Raw genomic sequence first — 15,999 nt, 5'->3', positions numbered from 1 at the left:
GTGCTGAGTATCGCCTCAAAAAGGGTCTGGTGATGGAATTGGGTTTTTTATGTTACAGTAATTAACAGAATGCATCTTCTCATGAAAAAATCCAGCAGGAGACATAGAAAGTTACAATTAAACATTCTCTTTATTGGGGCCTTGCTCCAAAATGGTACAAGTGATAAATGCTCACTGTGCTGCTAATGAAAAGACCCAGAGTCACGTTTTACACTTTTATTTGGATTTAGGTCAACACCACAGATAAGATACTTTGGTCAAACACAAGAACAGGTTGATATGCCGCTTTTTCCTGGCTGCAATAAGTACAGTAACGTGGAAAAAAAATGCTGGTTCTCCTGGAACACTGAATGTAAATCTTGGATTGGCACATACAGCTAATAAATACGTTGTTTGCACTTAGCACTTTAAAACGGAATTGTACATGCAAGATGTAACCAGGCTACTGATCACCTTCAGCATTGTCCCTGTACTATTTTTACTTTTTAAGCTCTTTGCTTTCCTTTTTCCCAGCAAGAAAAAAGAATATAATTTGCTGCTCTATTCCGTATTTCAGTGATTAGTCTGCTGTTTTTGACACATTTAGCAAAGGTCACACTGAAGTCCTTCCTGATAGAACTGATATCTCCTCTATAGCTTGACTTGCAACAAGATATGCATCGCAGGTAGCAATGGAAATCCACCGAAGTGAGGTGAGAGGTCTGCCCAAAAGCTGACAAGGAGAGGTTAATACCAAGCAAAGATATAGTAGAGGGACCGGCGTGAATGCAGTTCTTACAATATCAAGTCAATACTACTACCACACAAATAATGACATACCAATAATATATTGTACAAGCTTATACAGCAACACATGTTGATTTGCAACATTGTACAGTTTAAATCTAAAGTGCACAGCCTCAATCTGAGGTGACAAAACAGTACTATCAAGATAATAAAGGCAACACAATTACAGACACAATTTATTTCCTCTTACTTCACGTCCTCATGATATTACATTGAATCAATACTCCATTTATCTATTTTAGATGAAATTAAAACCACATTGCACTTCTTTTTTTTTCTCTTCAAGTATTTTAGAGACAGCAAAACAACATTGCTTTACAAACAAAAGTTGGCCGTTTAGGCAAAGTTAAAACCAAAACTTTAGTAGGGTTATAAGTAGACAGGCCTGAGCCGCAGAACTCTTACCAACACTTCCAGATGTTGGGGGGAAGAGGATAGATTTCAGTTTCCATGCCAGAGTCACCTCTAATGTTAAGGACTGATGCAGCACATGAATTCGGCAAGAGCTGTGCCCACGGTTTCTAGAAAGGCCGCGAGGCTCCGCGTGGGCCGTTTTAGGCAGATGTTGCCTTATCTCAATTTTTTCTGCAATTTCAAAAGCCGTTGCAGACAAGGACTGGCAGAAACCTTTGACAAAGCAGTTTGTTACTCAGTCCCCATCCCTGTCACTCAAATTACAGTCACATTTAATTTAGGCCTTGTCTTGCAGACCTGTACATCTGTAAGAAGTCTTTACCCTCTTAAGGTAGCTGTGAGGTTTCATGCTATTTCTTTAGTAAGAATTTCAGTCAATTTTGATTTTCAGTGTAGTTTTGGACTGCTCATAGCAGAAACGGTTATGAGGTAAGCATTTATTCAGACATGTGACTTTTTTTTGGATAGGCTTTTTCACCACAGAACACAGAAACCATCCAAATACAACCTTATTTCAGTCTTGGTTAGCACTATATATTGATTGTGCGTCTGCTTAGTTAGGCCAAGTGGGAAACAATTAGGAATAATTGCATCCTATTGTTGTACCGTAATTGATCTTATTAAGTGGTTTTAAGAGCTGCAGTACTCTTGAGGTTTTTCAGTAATCAACCCTGGAGATGTACAATCCATATGACATGGAGAAATGACTTATTGGTACCTCTTAAGAATGTAGTATGTGGGCTTATATTTTAAAATAAGCAGTAATAAATATTTGAGGCACCGCCATCAAAAGAAAAAGAATCCTAGTTAATTTTCAGCTTCTGTCCTTGCAGTTTTATAACCCATATAAAATAAAAATATATAGTTTACAAAATAGGATTTTTTTAATATATATATATTTCCTTTTGTAAAACTATACCTATTTAAATATATTTGAAATGTTGCTATAGGTAAATTAGAAATTCTGTTCTAATACTACGAAAAAGGCAAAATACTTTCACTTTTAAACATACAGCTTGTATACCCTGCTTCTCACCGCCCCCTCCCACTTCCCCCAATTTAATTTTGTCATAATTTTGGGCAAATTTGGCATCATTCAGTCTGATTGCTTTTAATTTAAAGTAGTCGCTGTGTTAAAATTGGGCATACAATTTTAAGTATCTTCTGTTCTTTCTTATTTGTTTCAATGCAGCTTTTTGTGCAGCTAATTATTAAGGAGATATTCTAAAACTCAGGAAAGGACTTTAAAGGAGCCATGTTTCTTGATTTTAAACTGTACTCTACTCCAACGCCACGATATAGAAATAGATTTACTTTGGAACAAACTACAAATACATTCGCACAGTTTGTGACAACTTAATTGTCTACTTAGAGGTCCAGGAACAGATTTTCACAGCCGATTATTATAAATCTTGTCCCAGGCGTTCTATTTCATCAATCAGGAAATCAATGTCTTGGTGAGTTGCTGCGGGGTTTGAGATGACCATCCGGAAGAAGTTCACTTTGTCTCCCAGGGGCTGATAGCTCACCATGGTCGTTCCATACTCCATCATCCTGGCTTTTATCACTGGTGCCACCTGCAATGTAACAAAAAGCAAGGGATGATGATCATGATTATTATTATTACTATCATTATTACAATGATTTTAATTATTTTCATTATTACCACCATCCTTATTATAATTATAACAAAACACAGAGTATGTTTTTCTTCTTTTAAAAAGATGAAGACCTACAAAAAGCAGTTAAAATGAAATTACATCCAATATTGATAAAAAAGTTAACCTCCATTAAGGAATAAATGGCTCATTGAAAAGACATTGGGTTTATCCTGTTTCTTTGGCCTGCTCTTAAAATCACTGGGGAATTCTCCCCCCCTACTTTCTCAATATTGCTGACAGCCACACAGTAGGTGTTTTTTGTAGTGCTCAAAACATATTGTTACGATCGTTTTCCATCTTCTTTTTGTATACCAGAGTGCCATGGTATTATCAAGCTATTGTTGCACTTGGTGGGTTTAGCAATTGCAGTCTACAGTAACTTCAGTAAATATACAGGGAGTTCAAATAAGTACTCTAGAGACCAGACAAACCCAGGGAATACCAAACTTGGAGACCAGAGTAAGGTGGTGCCAGCCTAACCTGCAGTAAAATGACCATGGAGGTGTCATTTGCCGGAACATCACGAGGTGACCTTGCCCTGTGCTCTGGGAGACCATTTCAAGGATTACCTGCCTGCAAGGATTTCACTGTTCACTACATGATGTCCCAGAGGACACTGCTTACCTTCGTAAGGCGGCTCATTCTTTCTTCGTTGTCTTCCATACTGCGCAAACTGGGAGGTATATACCAGAAGCAGACGTTTGTGTGCTGAGGCTAAACACAGAATAATGGTTTACACTGTAAGAAACACTCATAATATCTCAGTTGCAATTAAGTTCATGCCTTTCCCCGCTCTCATACATCATATTGTGACAGCAGTCAATGGTTTTCATTATTGTGGTCCACTGAGAGTCATCATCATTATTAATGCAGAAAAGATAATTTTAGGCAATTTATTCCCAGATGTCAGATGCAGAAACACATCATCCAGCTGTGCAAATATATTTATCCCCTACTGAGAGGCATCTAGATTTTGTAGGTGCTGTCCCCTCCAGAGGCTGAAGGGATCGTGTGGCTAAGGCAAGAATCTATTACAGATAATTTAGAGGTGAGGACTGCGTCATTTACTTTTATTACATGACAGAATAATATAAAATCTGGTTCTGTAAACAGGAGTCACAGGTGGTACATAAGACAGCCTAAGATTTTCTTACATTTAATGAAATTTATTACTTCTCAGTTTGATTCAGCTAGCTGCCATATTAATATGCACGCATCACAGCATCTTAGCTAGTTTAACTTATATAGGAGTACCAAGTAGAAAGACATGAAGTAAGAACCAGTTGACATTTTGCGTATTTTTGCAATCTCCCAACAGTTGCCTGCCTTGCTGCGTTCCTCTTTGCTGGATGCTAAATGTGTGAGTTACAGCAACTCCTACTGCTGCTGGTTCTTTTACTCATCATCAGACCCAGTGGACCAAATTCAGTGATGATGTGTGAGGTGCAGAAAATAAATCACATAGTGGCATCTGGGTATGAGCCTGTGATCTCTGTTTGAAGAAACATGGTGACATTTATCCTTGTGCGGCAGAGCACTTAGGCACGCACTAAGGGATCACTACCAGAGAGCAATGTTCTGAGTGACAAAACCTTCCAGGGCAAGTACAGAGAGCAAAAACCATCACAAGTAGGAGGAAAAAAGCTAAAATGAGATCTTTTTTTTCTCTTTTACAGGCAAAACACCAGTTAACAGAGGTCTCTTCCAGGCCTGACTCCAGCCATCACAGCTGGAGAGGGTTGCCCACAAAGAGCTGGCCAAACTCGGGACAGTCCGGTGCAGTTCAGCAGTACAGCCAGACAACCCAGGCTGCACTACCTTGCCCTGGGCACTGTGCTCCAGCTGAGCACCTGGCACCCAGGGTCCTGTCTCAGCTGGACTCCCTCAACAGAAACAACATGCTTAGAGTTAATTGTACCCCATACAATGGTGTCACCTCTGCCACATGAGCCAGCTGGGCTCCCGAGCAACACCAGCCCCTGCCCCGCTGTACTGCACCCCATCGCAGCAGGGACTGCAGTGCAGACGGCCTCCCCGAGTCACCCCCGGTCGCCCGTGACTGCCCACCTGAGGATGCTGATAAAAGTGCTTTGCACAACTGTCCTTTCAGAGTTGTGTGGGGCACTGTAACCCCCCACTTGTAACAGACCCTGCTATTAGGAAACCACAACTGGTTTTTATTACTTAAAAGAGCTGGTTCTAATTGTGTGTGTGCTGTGTTAGCCTGAGATGCCAGTGTTTAGCTGGCAGTGGGGTGAAACTGTGAAACTGTGCAAACTGAAATCTTATGCACAGCTGCGCATCTCCCTTGTCCCTGGACCCCATGAAGAGAGATATTGGCACAACAGGTTTTGTTACAAGGGATGCTGCTTTCTGTCACGTGCTGTTTGGTTTGACCTGTTGGTAGCATCCCAATAGGTGACTAAGGCAAGTGCTGTTGACCAACTGGGAGAAAGAAGTTGCAATACATACCTTTCCATCAAACACCATTTCATACCCTTCTCTGTTCTTTATTTTATTGTATAGGTATTCTGCAAGTTCCAAGCACTTATCAATTTGTGCTTCAAATCCTGTGGTTCCCTTTAGAGACAGAGGGAGGAAAAAAGTTACATGACTATCCGTGCTGTGAACCAAAACAGCGAAAGGACCATGCGGTGCTTGCCAAAGCACCAGCACAAGTCACCTCTCAGAAGTCTCTGTGGGACAGATTAAGGATCTGATTCTACGAGACAAAGGACACTTTGCCAAGCAGAGCTCATTTGCCTTTAGCTCTTGCCACTGTCTCCCTTACAGCCACCTCTGCAAAATAAGCACTGGGTACTAGCTCGGTTATCAGCAATATATTGCTAACACCTCCGATGAAGAGTGCCCTCGTTGCTAGATTTTGCAGAGGCTGAGCACGGTTTCGGACAGCCTGGGCTGGCACAGAGGAGGGTCTCTAGAAGGTGTTGAGTTCCAGACATGGGGAGTCTCCCGCTATTTTTAGAATAGGGGATTTTAATCTTCCAGACGTGATGTGTTGGGGGTTTTTCCAAGAATAATTTTTCTTTTTTTAGTTAAACACAGAATGGGCAGATACACTTTTACAGCCCAGCCTGATGCCCATGAAAATGCTCATTTGGTTTAGATACTGCCCTGCCTCTGTAGTGTTTTTCTCTCTTCTTTTCTAATTGACACCATATAAACTCAGAAGCTGTGTTTTTAAGAGCTGCAGCAAATCCTGCTTTTTCTTCTCTGGCAGAAGTCATAATCCTCTCTCTGTGACATCATAATTGTTCCTGCAATCACCAGCTGTGATGCCACAAACAAAGGATCCAGCTTTATGAGGGAGGAAGGGGAATAAACAGCTGGAATAGATAAACTGTTTAAGAAACACACATCCTATTTTGTAACGTTAATATTACAAGCGGAGTGTGAGAAGAGAAAAAGCAGTACAAGGCGTAATGAAAAAACGGAGTTTACAAGAAGAAATGTCTCTGAGTAATGGATGCATATCCCTGCTAAATCTGTTCTGGCAGTGCAGAACTGACTTAAAAGCCCCTGTCATTATCCCTCTGTGTATAGAGATTTCAAAACAGGGTAGAGCTAGCACAGCCCTGGGAGAAAGGCTTGGAGTTAAAAGACATGTGGCTAAAATTGCCCGCCACTCTGGAGACCCCAGTTAGCACAACAGCTATTGCGACCACAGAAACTTGCATCCTCCTTTACAGACTCCCACACCTCCAGCTACATTTGATGTCTCTCTCAAAATCGTTTTCAGAGTTTTAATGAAGCACATGAGGATCTTCAAGGCTTTCTGGAAATGAAAACAGTGATGTCATCTCCTCTGAACAAACCTGAGGCAACTTGACATAATGGATGGGATAAATATATGGAAGAACTTATTTAGCAACATTCTACAAATACAGATGAATTAATCATTAGAGCTGGTGTTTTCAGATTTCCCAGAGAAGAGATTTTGATGAGTCTTCCTCTACTCCTTCAAAAGATGACTTCGTATCTACTGCATGTAATGAAACCAGGTATTCCAGTCCTGATTTGCCATATTTAATTTCTGAATGTCATTAAAACATCTTTTTATTTCCAGAAATCTTCCTAACAACATTCTTAGGTATATGATTTATGCTGTTAGACTCCTACGGTTACACAAAGCAAATGCTATGCAAAGCCATGGAGTTCAAGTTTCAAAATTATGTGTGCTGCTTTGAAGCTAAATTGTTAAAAGTATAAAAAAACAGAAAATAATAATGTTCGTTCTTTCATGTTATATATGGGAAATTCAGGTCAGATATTCTCTAAAATTATGATTACAGAAAAAAACCCTGTATCTGGTGTGCGTTATTTTAATGCAAACAAATACACTGCAGGCAGTCCTACCTTTGCCCTCCACATTAGCCATAGCTTGAAGACATCAACATGCCGTCCACATTGCAAAGCCTTGTCTCCTGTGTCATAAGACAGGTCGTAGTGCTTATCTTGTTGAAAGAGGTAGGAAGCATGCATTTGATTGCAACTCTGCATCAATCCCTTACAGAAACAAAGACACAAAAAAGTGATGTCGGTACCGACGTGACTACTATTTTGAGGGTTGCTTTGGGCGAAAATTCAGTGGAATACGTGTCCAAGTGCAAAAATCAAAAAAAAGGACAAAACCGGACTTAGTTGCTCAGTAGACTAAGTTTTTCATACCCCATTCAGTGCCCAGGACACCTTGGTACCTCACCCAGCAATGTGTAATCCACTCCCAGAGCCAAGGCATTTTTTAAAAAAAGCTGGACATAGTGCTTCCTAGAATCATTATGCACAAGCTCATTTTTGGATCTCACTTTTTATTCCTTGTTCCGGTTCCTTTTCCTCCTTTTCTTGGAAGGCTTTTTTTCTGGATGAGTCAGACCAAGCCAATTTGATGACTTATCTAAATAATATCACACCACTTTTCTAATTGCTTTGGTGTCTCAAATTCTGATTTTCATTGTTTTCTTTCTTTGTAGGCACAGTTCTTTTCTGCAAAGCCCTCAGCTGCAGATTGGATGCATAAGTGGTATAGAAAGCTTTGAACAGATAGAAGAGCATATGGCCTTTAAACAGCCAGCTAGAGCTATTTCTGGGTTGCAAGATACCATTTTGAGTCGCAGCTTTGTGGGAGGGCCAGAAGCCAACAAGGTGAAGAAACCTGGCTCATCAAAGCATGAGATTTCCTTTTTAGCTTTTTAAGTGAAACGCAGAGAATCATGTTCTGGCTCTAGTTAAGTCCTCAACGAAGTTGAAGGTATACCTTCGGGCTGTTGCCTAAAACTGCAATTTCCAGTCCAAGAAGAATCAAAACTTGGCTGTTTACCATCAAATCTAATCTTTACATGTAACTCAAAACCAAGATAGTAAAATGAGAGGGAAAAAAAATTGGCTTTCTCCTAATCTGAGCCAACTGTTCTCACCAGAGGTCAAGCATGGTACTGACTTCAACCAGGCAGGATTTGTCCTGGGGAACTGACCCAGAGGGCAAACAAAAGCCAGCTTTTCTCTTCCTAAGTGCAACCACTTTGTATACAATCTGTTGTACAGCTGTTAGCAAAACAGCAACCAGCTTTTTGATAGCTGGTCTACTAAGTGGTGGTTGTATAGCAGCTGTCCCAGTAACTGACGGTTATATGAAAATTACAGGCTTGAAGGGTAATTCAAATTCTAGTACTAAATGAAACGTCTACTTTTTATTCCAAGTGAACTTAGTCTTCCTTTTTTATTTCCATGTGCCCCAAAGTGGATATATGGATCAGAGCTGGGCTGAAATATCTATCATAAAAGTTTAGAAAGTGTAATGATGCCTGGATTCTGGACCAAATGTCATGCTGCATGTATACCACACCATTCATCCTAAGAGGACTAGAGTTTGCCTACAGTTACATTTTATGCTACACAGAAACTAGTGGGGTTACACAACTCTGCACCCACAAATTAACTACGGACATTTTGAATGGAAAGCCACAAAACTCTGTAGAGACATTGCCATTATTTGGATCTATCATTTCTGCTAGACAGCTGCTTTAATTCCTTCTGCAGTCACAGCCTACGCACGTAACTAGAGGTCTACTCAGTTTCTTTTATAATCCTCATCACACTAGCAAATATGACACAGTTATGAAGAAAAAATCCAGTATTTTCAGAAGCAAAATGTCAGGAAAGATCAGAGAAGTAAGTATAATGGCACGTACCTCTTCTCTTACTAGCAGGGCTGAACACTGCAGCGGGACGCCCATCATCTTGTGAGGGTTCCAGGTCACCGAATTGGCCCTGGGACAGCAAACCACATGAAACTCAGACATTGTACTATGATGGTGAAACCATGGAGACATTTAGTAATAATAAGAATAATAATGAACACATAGTAATGTGCATGTTTTTCTTTTTCTGAGCAAGCAAAGCTGAAAATAATCATGGCAGATATTAGGAAAATAATGCCTTCATAAGGGACATAATCCACTCTAGTTGGTTTTTGGATGACAATTCTAGCAGCTTACCACAGGATAATTGCTCTATCCACTAAACTTAATCAGTATTAAACTTTCTGGGGAGTCATCTATACTTCATAAACATAGGGCAAACTTCCTAAAAACACCCGCCTGACTGATGAACCTTCTGAAGTCGCACAGCGGATTAAAGATGCAGATAGGAAGCTGGCAAACTAGCATATTCCCTCCCATTGATTCCAGTCAGTAAGATTTTAGTAAGTAGCTCACATAGGCATTTTTGAAAATTCCTTTAAATACTTCTGGGTACCTCTAAGTCTCTGAGTAACTTGGAAAACCCAGCCCAAAGTAATTTTTCTCATTGCTCTGCTGATGGTAAATTCTCATAGCTCCTTAATTTTAGCTTGACTATGATAATTCACACAACTGAAGGACTGGGTCCAAAATTACCATAGTAATAAACATAGAACTGATCCACACTTCCACAAAAGAGTCTGATCCTGCCTCCCTTGAGGGCACATTCACTGCAAAAATAACTATCAGCCCAGATCTTGTGAACAAACAGGGTCCTGTCACAATACAGCTTAGAGAAGAGACATTTGGGACTGTGGCAAGGGCTGAATGGAAGATTGTCCAGTTGTTTATTATTTTTGTGTTATGCTTGACTGGCTATTTGTTAATTACTATTATTACATACGATGATTAGCTGATAGATGTATACATTTGCATCCTATTTGGCAGGCTATCAAGGATGCATAGTGCACAGGATTTCATGTAGTGCAGTGATTCGAGTTTTGATGGTATAAATCAGTCAACTGGAGCATGTAAAAACTTAAAGGATCCAGGACACACTTGCCGGTAACATTTATGTGAACAGAGGTGAGCATGTTGGAATCTGGCAGTATTTTCCTTTGTAGGATTTGGAGACAGCGCTACAGGTTTATGCATGTCCTTATCATTTCCTGCCAAATTGCTTTCACTCCTTCAAAGCAAGCAACTCCAAAATTCACACAGACACCAGGCAGCACTTCTGTGCTTTCTTCTTTGCTATTTAAATGGGACTGTGCAAGTGTCTGATGCAAAATCTGTAGGGAACAATCTTCCACAGGCAACATCTGGCCACTTGGCTTGGCTTTTTGAGTATTTGGCAGCTTTTAATCAGCTTAGAGTCAGTCATCTGATTGCAACACCAAAGCTAATGATTCTGAACATGCATTCAGGTCCATGAAATTCCTTTGGTATGATACTTTTAAATTTTTATCTGTGCCTATGCAGAATCAGGCAGAAATTCTTTAAAAGACTTCTAGGTAATAGTAGCGGTATGGGTTTTCTCAAGCAAAAGGATTATTTACTGACAACAGCCAGATGATAATTATCTGCCTAAAATGTTTAATTTACCCTAAGGTCATTGATTTCCCCAACTGCACACAGGAAAAAATTAATTATGTAAAATAAAAATCTACCATTTTTCATTTGTTATCAGTTATTCTGGGCTTCAGCCATCAGTATGTGCTTGAAGAAACTGCTGACTGAGACAAACAGTGAAGGAAAAAAGCTACATGGATCCATAGATGTTTTTTTAAAGCATGTAATGTTCGCCCAAGTAACTAAGCACCAAGCACCTATGGGATTTTTTGACTGTGGGTCACAGACAGAAAAAAAAAGAGGAAAAGTTTTCCTTTAGAGATTTCAAATGGATGACAGGAGAGATTCAAGACTGGCAGAATTTGGTCCTCAGCTATCATTAAAAACAGACTGAGGTGCATTCAGTGACCAGCCACAGCCCCGGGAAGCATGCCCAGACCCTGTATGGGAGCGCTCATTCAGCTGCAAACATGCTTTTCTCACGTAGCTGTCACCCCCTGCCCGAGCCCCTGGGAGAGGGACACCAGACCCAAACTCCTGATGGTGGCCAGACCAATCTGCTCCAGACACCAGGCAACACGCTTCCTTCAGGGTGCCTTGAAGCAGCTTGAAATCTGGCTTGTGGGGACTGGAGGGCACCATAAGGATGGTCCTGCAACTCCTCCTGCCTTTGACAGAAGTATTTTTGCTGGACTGTCTGTTACCAGAAGGATGGGAGTACTCAGAGCACAGAGTGCTCCATTTAATGCTCCCTCCTCGTCCCTTTCTCCCCTTTCAAACATGAGTAACAGCTCCAGTTCTCTTCTATCCAGACCTGTAATGACTGGGTTGTACTCTGGTATCTACCATGAAACAGGAATGTCCATAGAAGTTGTGTCTACTGAGTCTCCTCTAAAGGTATCCAAGTTTGAAATCTGGACAAACTAAAATGAGCCACTGTGTCCATCAAGCAGAGAAACAGCATTGGAAATGACAAATTTCATTAATTCATTGCCAAACATATGGAGATGTTGCTTATCAAAGCACTAGATAAAATCCAGTGGAATTCTGCATCTAAAGCAAGTTATTTGGAAAATTCTCCAATACAGATCGAACCTGAACTTCTCATTCTGGCAGAATTTGGACAGCAATTTGGGAGGCAAACTCTTTTTTTCATACTCTGTCCTCCCAGGCAACCAGGTAGATTTTTCTAACTTGCTGGATATTTGGATGTATATCCTTTTAATGCACAATATATAAGTTTGGAGTGCTGAAGGCAGTCTTAACTTAACTAAATCAAATTCATAGAACCATTGGCTGCTTTCCAAATTTTGCATGTGAGATGGATGAGAATGGACTGAATCATGAAGGTATCCTCCTAATCTTCAGGAACAGGATGAGGAGGTTGTTTGTAATTTTAATTGGCAAGGAACAGCAATTCAATTTAGAGATAAAAAAGGCGGAATGGAGTAACAATTTACTCTTGAACAGCATGAGCTTCAGAAAATACACAAATGTGGGAGTGACTCCATCTAGCCCAGTATACTGTCTCTAGCAAGTGGCCTAAATAGGTGCCTGGGAAGAATACAAAACAGGGCAAGCACATAGGACCTTCCTCCAAATATTCTCTGAGTCCCCAGTCATCTGTGGCTCACAGAAGTTCCGAATGGTTGTTATTTGTCTTCCCTTGAATGCCGATAAACCTTAACATCCTATGGCAAGGAGTTCCACAGCTCAGCTAAAAGTTTCTGAATAAGCAGCTGTTTGTTAGTTTAAGTTCAGTCTTCCCAGACTCTGAGCTGGAATGGCATCACTTATGTTCATCTGTGTGTATGTGCAATATTCATGAGCTCACGACTACAACCGTGTATATCCAGGCACAGATTTACTGAGAAGTTGTCATTAAAACAGTCTGGAGGGGGATATTCTCTCCAGAAGTGACAGAGCAGAGGTCAATGCCAGGACACCTGTCCAAATTGCAGGTGCATCTACCCTTTATACTTAGACTTCAGCATGCACGACCTCCAAGATTCATTTCTTAGAGGAATGCAATTGCTAATGCATGTTGAACACTGAATCAGTGGATGCTGCTCTGGAGCTGCAAATGTATGCTGGAAGGAATGACAACGCAAAGAAGAAATGTCTGCTGTTTGTACTACCAAACAATTGCCACATTACTGCAGCATTGAACAAAAGCACTTCACAATGCTACCTCAACTGGAAGGACAGTTTGCATAATTTCTTCATACTGTATCTTGGAGATAACATCAATTTTTTTTTTATTTATAGACATTGCTATGGTAATCACAAGTGTGTTAAAATGTATTTAATAAATGTGTTTAATTAATGTTAATAAATCATACCTTTCAACACCATTCAACTTCCATTTGTGTTTTCTTGACATCAGGAGCCCGCCACCCCATGCTCCCTAGAAGGTAAGACACATTGTCTTAATGAGAAGAGAACTCTGCGCTTCCCCGTGATGACATCTGTGTGTTCACATCAGTTTGGGGCCCTTTCCTTCTTCTTGCTGATGTGGCATGTTCCAAAATGACCAGACAGATAGGGCCTGAGGCATTAGCTGTACTAACAATTTTCTTCCAGTAGCTTGGGAGCAGTGGTTTATAGCTCATAATCTGCGTGCCGACCCTTAGCGTCTGCTAACCTCTCCCTCGCCACCTCCTCTGACACTGACACATTGGGCTGCCCCACACTGGAATTAATGACTTGCAGAGCTGCTCCTGGGTACGCTGTCTTTTCTCTTTTAGTGACTAAGTGATGATAACAAACGAGACTGGGATCTCTGCTGCTCTGGTGAGTTTTCATCATATTTCAGATCACTACTGCTTGCCCCCTACTCATTTGCTTTCGCCAGAGATCTGGGACAGGCAGGCGATTCATGTGACTGAGAAGTAGTTTAAGGTAAACACAAATTCTTCTTTGAATTGGAGTGATTTTGGCTGACACAGTAATACAAAAGCAAGATACCCAGCACTACGGAAATTCAATTACCAGGCATTTTTGGAGAACGGATTTGCAAAAATGACACAAAAGCCATCCTAGGGCTGAAAGATGATCCTTCAGAAAGATTTATTGGCAAGAGCCCAGATAAAGCTAAGTAGCCAATCTGATAAATTTCTCTAGCATTTGCATTCACCTGTACAGCAATTTGCGGTACTTTATTCCAGACAAATGGAGCCTTTTCCTTATGTATTTATTTTGCAGCTGCTGTAGAGCCTGAGCCAGTGCTCAGTATGGTTCTTATGTATTTCTTGTACTAATGGCATTTAGAGATAAAAGTGAAGGCCAAAACCACTCAAACTGGGTCATCTTAAGTGTCCCAGTTGCTAAAAGTACTGCACAGTCACAGCTCCCAAAATGTCCCCCTGACCTGAACCTTTCAGAGGAGTGGTAAATCAGCGCTTGAATGTTAGACTTAATTACAGGAACCAAATACAATGGATTTTGTACAAGATGACACTGTCCAAAATTAATAAATTAATATTAATACACCTTGTAATCCAGCCCCCCACATAAGTCGATACTTACATCCACATGCATCCAGATTTTGTATTTCTTGCAGATGTCTGCAATAGCTATGAGAGGATCAAATGCCCCGTACACTGTTGTCCCAGCTGTGGCACTCACCAGAAAAGGAACAAATCCCTGCAAGAAAGCACAGAGGTATTTGGCAAGGTCAGGGTACTGCAGCCTCCTCAGCCTGCAGCAGCCCCAACTCCTCTTGTGCTGCCTCCACAGTGAGCCCACAAGGGTCTCCTAGAGGACATCCCTGCTACATTACACTGGTTTTCTCTTAGTTTAGACAATAGTGATATTATCGTTTCTACCTTAAGGTGGCAGCAAACTTCCAAACCAGCATCCTCCATTTATTAGGATGCATGAGACAGGTAAGGGCTCAGAAGAACAATTCTGCTCCATGCCACCTGCCTGAAACAAGAAGGTCTGCTCTGCATGATGTTGCGTAAAACAAACCTCACCCAGGCATCACAGTGCAAGAAATACCTCTGGTGGACTGTGCCCTGGGCTGCATTATAATTATCCCAGTGAGTGTCTGAATGTGTGGTGGCCTAGTCCTGCCAGTGGGAGCATCTCGTCTGGGGGTGTCTCCCGGGGGTAATGCCCAGGGGAGGTGTGGGTCTCACCTCCAGCCCCATTCCTCATGCAGAGCACGGGGACAGCAATCTCCACGGAGGCCACGGGCCATCTCTTGGATTCCCTCTGCTAAATGCTGTGCCTCACAGAGGAGCACTCACTGTCCGTCACATGCCGTAATTTATACCAGTGTTTCATCTTAAGTTCATTTATAGTTCTGTTGATTTCATAAGCAGTACTCAGAGCAAGAAAGGTAGAGTGGCCACATTTTTTGCAGAGTTGGGGTTTAAACTATCAAAAAGGTCTAAACTTCCCTCTGCAAAGTGACATACATGGTCAGTAGGTTTGGGTGGTACTCTACTGCTATGTTGCCTTTCATTTTTATCAACTATATTGCTTTTCTTAGACAAAGTAAGCTTTTAATGAAGATTTGTGTTTTTAATGAGCTTTGAATCTGTGTTTCTAATGATTATTTACATAAAATGTTGTTGAAGGCACAGGGCTAAGTTAATTCCATACTTTAATCTGCTGTTTTAATTCTTGCTTCTATTAATGAACACATACAAAAGTAGTGCCTTTTTAGAGATGTGTAGATTTTAGTTTATTTTCCATTATTTTAACATCTATGAGTAATACTTTCAACACATTAAAATATATACAAATTACCCAAATGATTGCCCTGGTTTTGCCAATATTCAGCTGAGGAACTGCATCATAGGCTGATAATACAAAAAAGGAGGATGTTATACAGAGGAACACATAAAAAAAGCCAAATAGCTCATGGAGATTATAAAGTAGCTCTAAACCTATTTTCTCAGCAATTCTTGCCTCACTAATTGCCAGGCTACATTTCTAAGAAATAAATCAAAAGTTAGTGGGCAAACCTATGTTGTTTTACCAAGGAAAGCAAAACAACTAGCTGTATCATTCTTGGGTTTTTTTTCCTTTTTTGGAAGCAGAAAAGAAAAGCTAGTAAACTTACTTTTTGTTTGGCTTCAAGAATTCTTCTTTCAAGGTCTGATGGGATCATTTTCCCTCTGGAGCAAGAGAGAGTTATATTAGAAATTTGATCTTGAAATCATCTCTTGCTATTACTTCTTCACTTAATAGGAAACCCAAATAAGGAACAAAGTGACCTTTTTTGCCCAAGGCTTATGCAGCATTGAAGAGCACAGAAAGACTCTGACCATTAGTCTGACCATTACCCTAATTATTTT

General features: G+C 40.7%; 1 protein-coding gene across 1 annotated transcript in view; it reads right to left on the bottom strand.

Annotated features, from left to right (window-relative positions):
- Nucleotides 1-201: 201 nt before the first annotated feature.
- The window catches only part of GAD2 (glutamate decarboxylase 2), a 41,326-nt gene continuing 25,528 nt past the window's right edge, over nt 202-15,999 (bottom strand). Inside the window, exons 9-16 of the mRNA XM_075143943.1 lie at nt 15,765-15,819; nt 14,219-14,335; nt 13,033-13,097; nt 9,071-9,149; nt 7,239-7,388; nt 5,334-5,441; nt 3,486-3,575; nt 202-2,777 (exon numbers count right to left, since the gene is read on the bottom strand). Of these exons, the coding sequence (XP_075000044.1) occupies nt 2,604-2,777; nt 3,486-3,575; nt 5,334-5,441; nt 7,239-7,388; nt 9,071-9,149; nt 13,033-13,097; nt 14,219-14,335; nt 15,765-15,819 (838 nt within the window). The 3' untranslated portion in view covers nt 202-2,603. The remainder of the gene's footprint in view (nt 2,778-3,485; nt 3,576-5,333; nt 5,442-7,238; nt 7,389-9,070; nt 9,150-13,032; nt 13,098-14,218; nt 14,336-15,764; nt 15,820-15,999) is intronic.

Source organism: Calonectris borealis, chromosome 2 (assembly GCF_964195595.1).
Source record: "Calonectris borealis chromosome 2, bCalBor7.hap1.2, whole genome shotgun sequence".
Taxonomy (NCBI): Eukaryota; Metazoa; Chordata; class Aves; order Procellariiformes; family Procellariidae; genus Calonectris; species Calonectris borealis.
This window is presented reverse-complemented; position numbering and strand designations above follow the sequence as displayed.